General features: G+C 32.9%; 1 protein-coding gene across 2 annotated transcripts in view; it reads right to left on the minus strand.

Moving 5' to 3' along the window:
* Positions 1-11,738, minus strand: part of Pggt1b (protein geranylgeranyltransferase type I subunit beta) — a 55,714-nt gene that overhangs the window by 28,199 nt on the left and 15,777 nt on the right. For both annotated transcript variants that reach the window (XM_015488597.2, XM_015488596.2), the window contains 3 exons: positions 8,036-8,103; positions 5,599-5,750; positions 4,303-4,435 (listed from right to left, as the gene is read on the minus strand). In XM_015488597.2, the coding sequence (XP_015344083.1) occupies positions 4,303-4,435; positions 5,599-5,750; positions 8,036-8,103 (353 nt within the window). The remainder of the gene's footprint in view (positions 1-4,302; positions 4,436-5,598; positions 5,751-8,035; positions 8,104-11,738) is intronic.

The raw sequence follows: 11,738 nt of genomic DNA on the forward strand, positions 1-11,738 counted from the left end.
AGAAAAAAAAAAAAAAAAACAAAGATGTTGTGTCCGCCGAAAACTAAAAAATAAATATTAATGGGGGGGAGGGTGGAGGGGGATTATGATAGGCCTGAAATTCGCCTAAAAAAAAAAAAATCACTGCCTAAAAAAGAAGGCTCACCTAATACCAAAAACACAACAATTCTTGCTTTGCATAGTTCCAATATGTACAAATTCCAATTACCATACCTTTAAAACTAAAAATAATTCAACTTCAATAAGCGTATTAACTATAACTGCATAAATTATAAATTTTTTAGTCCGCATGTCATTACATAAATAACAGATATATATCATAACCAGTGACAAATTACAACCTCCTTTTCGAAGTCTGTTAGTAATTGGTCATTGCATACTGTTCAGTTCACATAGTGAGCATATGGCTGTACTGTTTTTTTGTCCTTCAATGGCAAACTCACATGCTGTTTTACAAAAATGCATAATGAAAAGAAAGGATTAGCCACAAAAAAGATGAAAAGTACAGCAAAGAAATAAAAAGCAATAACATTGTAAATAAACATGAAATCAAATAGTTACAGAAGAAATAGTTGTCACTCAAAATTTGAAAATGCTGCTGCTTGAGAGGTTCTAGATATGCAATCACAAGAAACAAATGAAAGTGAAATATCAACATGAGTAAGGAAAGGGGTTGAGATGAAAAGGATAAAGATGTTCTAGAGAATTGCTGCTGGAAAAAATGCAACAATCTCAGAGATATTTCACAACACCGAAAACACAAAGAACATACTTAAAACTCTGAAATGTGGAAGGGAGTATGACTGTTGGCCTAGACAAATTAAAAATTGCTCACTTCTTATAATTACTTATGTAATGAGAAGGCAAAGTGTTGTTCAAAGAGAACACTTTAATTCTCATATTTCTAATGTTTTAAAATTACAGTGTACTAAATATTAATTTTATTATTAAAAATTCTGCATACATTTGTTCCTGACAGTAAGATTTTCATGTTTTGGCAAAAAAATTTTAAAGGTCATAGAACAATTACCATTTTCTCTACTGATGATTAAAATCACTTTGCATAATTTCAGTTTGCATGGTTATCATTATGGTTTGGTACTTCTATGCAAATCACGGACAGCCTAATCTGAAAGAGGCCTGGTAAAATGCAGCACTGAATATAGCGAAGGGATTTAAAATGATTCACAAGTCAAGGTGGCAGTTCTCAAAGGGCATGATTTTTGGTGAAGAAAGTCAAAAAGGAAGAGAGGCCCTCTGAAGATCAGGTAATAAGGAAAACTCAAAAGAACCCGAGAAACAAGAGAGAACCTCTTTTCTGCCAGAAAGAGCACAAAACACACAACCCTTTCCCTGCTACTAAAATGAGTTATCCACCTCAGAAATCATACTTAGTTGCATTAAAAAGTATGTAAAGTAGAAATTCTTTTAAGAAAAATAATCCATGAAATTACTAAACACAAAAGAACATACATAAAACTGAAATCCCTCACTTTTTTTTTTCTCCAAAAAATGACAACAATGGGGAAAAAGAAACACCCAAAACCAGGCCTTCAGCCTGATTTTGTATAGATCTTAAAAAAAATGGTCCATTTCACTCATAATAAAAGAAATGCAAATTAAAAATACACTGACATCATTTTCAACCACCAGGATACAAAGATAAAAATACATTCTATTGGCAAGGCTGTATGAAAACAGGCATTTGTCTACATTGGTAGGAATACAAACTGGTCCATCTGCTTTGGAGAGAAAATGAGATATATCTAATAAAAGTACACATATATTTGTTTAGCTTTTGTTTTTGATACCAGGGATTGAATGCAAAGATGTGTAACCAGTGAGCCACATCCTCAGCCCTGTTTTATTTTTTATTTTGAGACAGGGTCTTGCTAAATTGCTGAGGATGGCTTTGGACCTGCGATCCTCCTGCCTCAACCTCCAAAGCTGCTGGGATTATAGGCATGTACTACTGCACCCAGTTTGTATTTAGCTTGTGATCAAGCAATTCCACAATCACAAATTGATCCTGAAAAATACACCCCTAACAAAATACATAAACATACAAGCATGAAGTTATTAATTATAGCACTGTTCAGTGCTCTATATGTAGATTATTTGAAAAAACTATGACATATTTACCCACTGGAGTAATATAAAATTGTTAAGAATGAGGAAAATCTCGATGAACTGACAAATGATTTTTAAGGTGTACTGTTCAGTCTACAAAAAATAAACTACCCAAACAAACAAACTATAGTATACTATACTTCCAGTAAAAAAAAAAAAAAAAAAAAAAAAAGAAAGAAAATATACACGTCTTTTCATCAAAGGCAGAGAGAGAAAAGAAAATCCAAATATTAATGAGAATGGTTACCTATAGTAAATGGGAATAAGACGTTAAATCTGGGGGTTAAGAAGGGTTTGGAAGATGGAAATAATGAGTCAAACTTCTATGACTCTACCTTTTTTTGCTGTGACATTCAGAACCAAATTAATGCTTCATGTTAATAAACAAAAACCAATAAATTGGAGGGCAGGGTGCAGAATGGGAGGAATCCAAACAGAAACAAACTTAACTGGTATTAGATTAGAATCTGAAGTATTTATATGAACTTGTGATTTTTAATAAACTGATAAAAAGACACAGAATGTGTATACAGAGGGTATCTACATATGCTTATCTAAATGTATACATGTCTGAACTCTGCATGGTGAGAGAGGGCCTAAAAGCAACGATATCCCAATACTAATGAGCATACTTGGTATCCATATCCCTAAATATCACCCCCCAATACAAACCAGGGGTCCATGAAGAAATTACCGATTTCAGGGCTAAGACTGGGAAAGTAAACTTGGAATAACTGTGTCAGAAAGCAAAAGGTCCTTGAAGAATGAGGAAACATGTCAAAAGGGCATCGAAAATGAGTCAGTCTGAAAGGTTCTCATTAGTCAAATCTGAGACAATCCGAGCATTAAAGTAAATAATGGTAGTAGCAATTATATTTCACTAAATAAAATAAGAATCTAGAGTCCATGAAGTACCAAGAAATCAATCTTACTGCCCTTATTTCCAAATTCTTGATGGAAGAGATGAGGCATACTTTATTACGGAAGTTCTCATACACTACCAATAATAATCTAGTCAGTGTCATCAACATAACTCACCATACTTCTTCTAATATAGGTGATGGCCTTTTTCATATCCATGCCTGACCAGTTCTTCAGTATATAGCAAATACAGGAAGCACAATACACAAATCACATGTCATTTTCACTGCCTTCATGAAGTAGTAAATGAAGGTAGTGAGGAGATTTTTCCCAAGAGAATTTCAATTACTATTTACAGAATAAATACTAGGGCTAGAAAACCATTAATGCATACTAACAACATTAATGGATAAAATACTAACTACAAAGAGAAAAATGTTAACTTTACAGAGAAACCAAGTGGGAAGAAATAAGGCAAATTAACATGGCTTACCTCCGAACACAATGCACTGCGAAGACAGTATTATTTCTGTACTATTCATGCCCAAAATGCATATACCTAACCTTCTAACATAAATCTCTCTTCCTTTTAAAAAATTCCTTTAAGGATCTTTTCTTTCTGTATCCACAGCTTTTAAAAATTTGTGCTATAGTAGATCCTATAAAATCTGAGCCACAGTTACATATTCAGTTAAAACCAATTCCATTCCTCTAAGAACTTAAATTTTCATTACAAAATACTAAAATGCCAACTAAAAGTTAAATTAACAGTCTTGAAAATTCTAATTTACAAAATTTAAAATCTTCATATTTGGGAAGCAAATATGGAAACCTGGAAAGCAGCACTTCTACTTCCCTCAGGTTTGTTTCTTCTCTTTTTAATTTTAATTTAATTTAAATAAATCAACAATATATTTAAAAATTCACTATTTCATTCAGACTTCAATTTCATATTTGAGATGGAATAGAACAAAGAATAATTATGGCTGAGACTAAGCATTCCTTATTATCACCAATAAAAAGATTAAATTACATTGTGTGAAAGAACAGCATTTTTATTTTGGTATCAGCCTTAAAATAAACCTTGTGTTACACACACACACACTCACAAGTATTAAATTTTAATGGTCAAGGAGTCGATCTGCTCTTTAAGACTATTTCTATATAGCGTTCTGATATAAGAAGTACCAAGAAATCAATCTTACTGCCCTTATTTCCAAATTCTTGATGAAAGAGATGAGGCATACATTATTACGGAAGTTCTCATACACTACCAACAATAATCTAGTCAGTGTCATCAACATAACTCACCATACTTCTTCTAATATAGGTGATGGCCTTTTTCATATCCATGCCTGACCAGTTATTCAGCATATAGCAAATACAGGAAGCACAATACACAAATCGCATGTCATTTTCACTGCCTTCAGGTACAGCACAAAAACTGAAAATAAAACCGGTAAAGTGATACTCTATTAATGCTGGACTACAATTTTTTTTTTTTTTTTTTTGGCAAGGGAGTTAGAAATACCTACTCTTGTGTCTTACAGAAATATCTATCACTCATTCAGAAACCATGTTCTACTTGTATTACATAACAGGATTATTAACCTGAATAAAATAAAATGATCTCTAAAATCAACATTCTACTCAAAGTTCTGGTTCCTGGAATACACTACCATATTACCTTTTTCCCAGATGCTACCATTCAGAATAAGCTTATTTACTCCTATAGGAGGCAAGCTGCAATACACTATTCTGAGAATTAATGGCAAAAAAAGTAGAAAGGAAAACCTGAGTCCTATTTCCAAGCCCATATTTTGCTTTGGGAAATTTCTTCTAAATGTATATACAGATAATTATTGATTAATCATATTGTTTTAACTGTTACACAGCTAATTAGTTTCTGACATGTAATAATATGTGTTATAAACAAAGATAAGGTATCAGTAATTGAGTTCTATAGTGAAATATTAATCATACATTCTGGCTGAAGTATTGTAGTATTTCCAAAATTTCACTTTATTCTATAGGTCTACATTAATTTTTTCCTTCATAAGGAGCAGTGTTTTAAAAAATTCTGACAGGAAAAGAAATATCAGTAGATGAGCATAAAGATGTAACAATACATCAGGATTTGTTTGCAAAGTCATCCTTAAACTGCATCACTTTGTCACTTTTGCAGACTTAAAAACTGTTTTGATTTAAAACTCTTGGAAAATTCTTTAGATACACTATATAACCTACCAAATAATGGTACACTATTTTTTCTAGCCTTTGAAAATATCATGTTCATCCATTTCTCCTATATCAATATTTTTAAGAAATATTCAGATAAATGTATACTTGCCTCCAAATATCAATTTTTCCTTTTAACAGGTAAATTAATTAAAAATAAAGAGATAAAAGAGTTATGCTATTATAAAATTACTTTTATTTTCATTCACAAAAAAATTCCTGGATTACTTTTTTGATTAAGCACTTAACAATGTATTCAATAAATTTTAAGTAGTTCTAAGAATAGTACACGATCCTCTAAAGGTCTAGTTAGTATTATGTTTTTTAAATTCCAAAACAAACAAAAAAATAACAAGAAATGACTCATACCTTCCATCTTCCAGCTGAAGGGCTCTCAAGCCTGCTAAGCAAGCTTCTTTATTTACTCTGCTTAAGTCATCTCCAAGAATAACTAAACATGAAAGGCCAGTGTAGGTCATTGCTATGTGGCCACTATCATAAGGATGAGCTGTTCCAGGATTCTAAATTTAAAATATATTAATTAATAAATTGAAATTAAAACTTATTTAATTAATTAGTTTGACATGAGGTGTTAATAAACAGTAAAATTGAATGTTATATATACCAATTTGTATACACAACTGAGAAAAATAAACTTCCATTAATCTTCCCCCTCCAGTACTGGGGATTGAACCTAGGGACACTCTACCACTGACCTATATCCCCAACCCACTTTATTTTTTATTTTGAGGCAGGGTCAAGACTAGATCCTAACTAAATTGCCAAGGCTGACCTTAAATTTGTAATCCTTCTGTCCAGGACCTCTGAGTCACTAGAATTACAAGTGTGTGCCACTGTGCCCAGCAAACCTCCATTTTTATATAAGTCTCAGTATAAATATGATCACATACAATTCAGGCAACACAATATTTAAATTTATCTTAGACCCCTCAAAAGCTTTATGGAAGTAGTTATGATTCTGAATAACCCAAATTATTTGAACTTCATATTTAATCTATTTTATTACTTATAATTTAAGTCTTTTTGGGAAGGGGATTGAACCCGGGCCTCCCACATGCCAGGCAAGAGCCTACCATTGAGCTACATCAACAGCCCTTTTTATTTCATTTTGAGACAAGGTCTTGCTAAGTTGCACCAGCTGGCCTCAAACCAATGATCCATACCAGGCTTGCACATAGTCTTTTAAACAGAAAAGATTTATAAAAGAAATAAAAATTTTAAATAACACAAATGTAAATTAAATACTAAAGTGTAATCATACAAATATTTTTTAAAAATACACCTGAAAAACTAAATCATTCTGTTCCTATATAAAGTTTAATTATTTGAATCTCTACTAAAACACTAGCACTTTGGATAGCAAAAAACAAAGAAATGCAAATAGAAACTCAAAGTACTACAATTGAAAAACTGGAAATAGTGTTAACTTGAAGTATGTAGATATTTAGAGTTCAAAGGGGTATTGCTTGCAAAGAGCATTTTATGAAGCCTACGTTCTTACACAAGGACAATTATTAGACTAATAATTGGACAAAGATAAGAAATAAGACTTAAGAGACTCATTACCACAATATGGGTGGAATTAATTTGACCTGATTGAACTGTTTCAATAAAAGTAACTATGCTGATGTGATTCTGCAATCTGTCTATGGGGTAAAAATGGGAGTTCATAACCCACTTGAATCAAAGTGTGAAATATGATATATCAAGAACTATGTAATGTTTTGAACAACCAACAATAAAAAATTTAAAAAAAAAAGTAACTATGAACAGTTATCAAATACAAAATGCGTGACTCCTTATAAGAAATCCTATAAAGACCTTGAGACTTGGCATTGTGATAGATAAAATCTGAATTAAAAAACAGTTATATTGCCAGGTGCATTATGCCTATAATCCTAGCAACTTGGGAGGCTGAGACAGGAGGATTTCAAATTCAAAGCCATCCTCAGGAACAGCAAAGCACTAAGACCCAGTTGCTAAATACAAAACAGGGCTGGGGATGTGGCTCAGTGGTTGAGTGCCCCTGAGTTCAATCCCTGTAACACCCCAACCCTAAAAAGTTATGTCAAATAATTCTATATGCCACAATACACATACAGTTTTATAATTAATTTCAAATATTCAGCTGATCCTACTAATTGGTTATTTTAAAAAGAACACTTAACTTGAAAAATGTAAAGTTTCCCATTGATTTCTCAATTTAAGAAAGTTTTCCTTTGAGTCTGGAGGGTGGTGGTATAAATCATTTATAGAGAGCTTGCCTTTCAAGTTTCAGACTCTGGGCTTGATCCCCAGGACCCAAAAAAAGCAGGAGGTGAGGAAAAAAGGTTTATGTTTTGGTAGAATGAAAGTATATTCTTAATTCACCTTCCCATAGTCTCCTTTTTGTTTGTTAGTACTGCTTCAAATACTAGAAAATTAACACCATGACTTAATTAGATGACTTTCTTGTATAACAACTTTCTATGGTTTCCACACAGAATAAGTCAGTATAGTGTTTAATAAACTTTAAATCCAAGTGGTCACAAATTAGTCACAATAATAAGAGAGGCTTTAAAAAAAAAAAAAAAACAAAAGACATTTCTGTGTTTATGTAATTCTTACAGAAAGGGGGATACTGTTTTCCTTTAAGAGGTTTCAGTTTATAATATACATTATTAAATAGCATTTAGCCTGATTAAAACCTGGAAGCCTGGTTCTTTCTGAATAATTTCTTAGTCTTCTTTCTCACTAAAATCTTCCTACATCCCTTCTCCTATCTTCTGACCCAAAGAGAACTAACCTTTGATGGATTGAACGGAATACCCAGGTATGAAGAGCCTCGGAAACCACAGCGATTTAGATTTGATCCTAGAAAATAAAACATATTTTAAATACACTTTATTTTGGTAGAATCTAAAGCAGTTTAATTATACAATCTTTTAGTAAAAGAGTGTTTTAATACCAATCTTTGTCACTGTCTCCATTTTCATGCTAGCTAACGTTAAATGTTTACCATATGCCTTGTCCCTTCTAGGTGCTTTATGGGAATGCATTGAGGACATTCTATTAAATACCACTTAGAGACAAAATAGTGATTTCCTAGTATGTACCATTTATTTATAGCCTATATCACTGCATACAAAATACTTTCATACTTCTATATGACCATTTTTCATTTTCTCAACATATTCAATCCCACTATATATAGAAAAAGAAAACAGAAGACCAAAGGTTAAGACATATTCAAGATCAACACAACAGGTCTAGAATCCTAACTTCGCACTCGGTGTCTTTTACTTTTTCTATTTTGAATTGCTTTTTTTTTTTTTTTGCAGGCAGGACTGGGAATTGAATTCAGGGGCATTTTACCACTGAGCAATAGCCCCAGTCCTTTTTTTATTTTGAGACAGGACCTCACTAAGTTGCTCAGGGCCTCAGTAAGTTGCTGAGGCTAGCCTCAAATTGTGATCCACTTGTAATAGCCCTCTGAGACACTGGGATTATGGTATGAGCCACTACATCCAGCTCAGTGTCTTTTACTTTTAACTGTTTATTTACATAAGAGTAAGCTAAAGGTACAAACTGCTCTAGAGCCACAGAGGAAAAATATGTACTATGTATTTAGTATTAGGCCACTGTTCTAGGTTATGGCTTTGAAGCATATAAAATACTATAAGTTAACACTTAAGTCTCTACTCATTCAAGGTATAGTTATTTACAATTTTTTTCCTGACTAAACATTTTCATTTTTCAAGATATCAATGGAATATAAGTTGGGAATTTAACAAAACAATTGCATCCATAATAATTATGGTTTTGATAGCTATCAGAAAATAATTCTGACAAAATGTATCAGCAGATAATTAAGAACTAATAATAAACTAAGCTGATTTTAAAATAAGCTCTGATGTGAGAAACTGCTTTCATATCTCTTATAACTAGTACCTGACTAATTCAGAATAACTGTTTTTCATTCTCCTGCTTCTTCAAATCAGGTACTGTACTTGATCCAGCTTTCTAGTCACTTATAAATTCTTTGGACAAATTAGGAACCACTAAATTTAAAACTCTACATCAACTATCTTCCCCATTAGTCTTTTTATTTATATAAGATATTTATAGTGATAATGACTTTAGTAAATATGGTTCTCTTATTTTGCTGATGACTTAAACTGGTAAGCCATTAGACTTGCCAATGTGTAACTAAGTCTTAAAAAACAACTATACACTCTGACCAAGTCATGATTTATATCTGAGAACCTACTTCAAATATAAGATCATAAGCACAGAAATGCTTACTGTAGTGTAATAATGGTGATAATCTAAAAATGACATAAAAGTCCAACATATCAAGTCTATCATGCTGTTATCTACTAAAAGGAACATTATGTTCCTATTAAAAACAATTATTAATAAAACTATACAGCAACATGGAGAAATGTCTACGATCAAAGTAAGAGAAAAAGCAGGATACAAAACTGTGTCTACATTATTATTTTTATAATGTAGCAAATGATAAATTTTTCAACAAAGCCTGGAAGGGAATAAACAACACAATTTAACTGAGTAGGATGATATGAACAAGAGTGTATTTTGTCCTCTGTATTATTTACCGTTTCCATAATCAGCGCAAACTCAGCAACTGTAGGCACTTACTATCTCACAGTTCTGGAAGGGTAGAAGTCCAACATAGGTTTCACCAGGTTAAAATCAAAGTGTTGGCAGGGCTAAATTACTTACTAGAGGCTCTGTAGGAACAATCTGCCTTCAAGCTCATTCAGGTTGTTAGCAGAAGAAAGTTCCTAGCAGATGTGGAATTAAGGTCTCTGGCTATGGGCTAGGGACCCCCTGTAGTGCCTAGAGACCCTCTTCCCATTTCTTGCAAATGAATCCTTACCAGAGTCAGCAATAAAACTCAAATCCTTTCCATGGCTAGACTTTCTCTTCTCCCTTTCACTACATTTTCTATGACTGACTCCTCAGGTGCTCATGGGATTACACTGAGCCTATCTGTATATATTCATCTTCCATGAATAATCTCCACATTTCAAGGTCAGCTATTTAGTATTACCTTAACTCCCATCTGCGAAGTTCCTTCACAGCAGTTAGATTAGTGTTTGACTGAATAACCGGGAAAAAGAATCTTGTGGGGTTGCTATCTTTAGAATGTAGTCTAACACAGCTCCCAGGTTGAGTCCCTTTATACTAATGTTTTAATCACTCTCAAGTTGAATGAGGGGCAGTGTCAAAAAGTGTATTTTCTTATACGATATAAAATCAGTCCCCCTACCCCATGCCACTTAGGATTGCCTTTCTAAAGATTCTCCTTTCAAGCTACCAACCTGTTCAAACTTCTCCATAAAAATCTGATCCCATTTCTACTTTTGATGGAAGAAATCTCTAATTCCATCTTTTGGGTCTGAGTTTATGCTCTCATTAGCAAGCTTATATTGATTCCCCTTCTGATTTTGACAATTCTGCAAGGTGTTTTAGAGGCAGACATACAATAAAAATTCAATAAAATATTTCTAAGTAAAATATCACTTCTTTAGATGTAAATAAATAATGGCATTTGCTTGCTCATTTCTGAATTCAAGCTTGCTTACACTAATAACATTTGTGAAAAGCAGAAATGGTAATGCTCAAAATGCCATCATAAGGGTAAGAGACTATGGTGTGGACCCTTGGAATCAAACTCAGAATCTTGTTTTTCCTAGCACTATGTTCTATGGGCATGTAGAACAACCTCTTTGAGTTAGTTTCTTCCATTTTGAGCTAGGAACATTGCAAATATAACTCTTGCAAGGTTCTTGGAAGGGTTAAAAGAACATGTTTAGATTGTACTTCAGCAGTGACCAAGGCTTAATAAACAGCAACCATTTAATATCAATTATATTTTATCAAAACTGAAACAGGAAGAATTAACAGCTTGTGTGTATGTGTGTGTGTGCGCGCGTGAGTGCCGGGGATTGAACTCAGGGACACTCGACCACTGAGTCACATCCCCAGCCCTATTTTGTAATTTATTTAGAAACAGGGTCTCACTGAGTTGCTTAGTGCCTCACTTTGCTGAGGATGGCTTTGAACTCCCAATCCTCCAGTCTCAGCCTTCTGAGCCAAAGGGAATTAACATCTTTTATCACAATTTATCAAGGAAAATATCTTGAAAGTAAAAATGCCTTTTCTTTTCAAAAAAGGAGAGTACACACTAACACTATGAAAAAAGCATTTATAATCTTAAGCACCAGTCACGGTACATGGGAAAAATGAATATTTCTTGCCTTCTTCTAAACTGTCTTTGGACTACAATGCTAGAAAAATGAAATTGTTTATTTCAGTATAAATAACAGCAACAAAAAGAGATCTTAACACTTAGGGAATTTGACTAAATACCTAAGAACCCATGAAAAATTATTGATTACTCCTAATTCATTCTAATTAAATATTTTTGTAATGGTGCTTATTAAGAGGTCACATTAATTAATATTATACATACATATACA

Source organism: Marmota marmota, unplaced genomic scaffold (assembly GCF_001458135.2).
Source record: "Marmota marmota marmota unplaced genomic scaffold, marMar, whole genome shotgun sequence".
Taxonomy (NCBI): domain Eukaryota; kingdom Metazoa; phylum Chordata; class Mammalia; order Rodentia; family Sciuridae; genus Marmota; species Marmota marmota.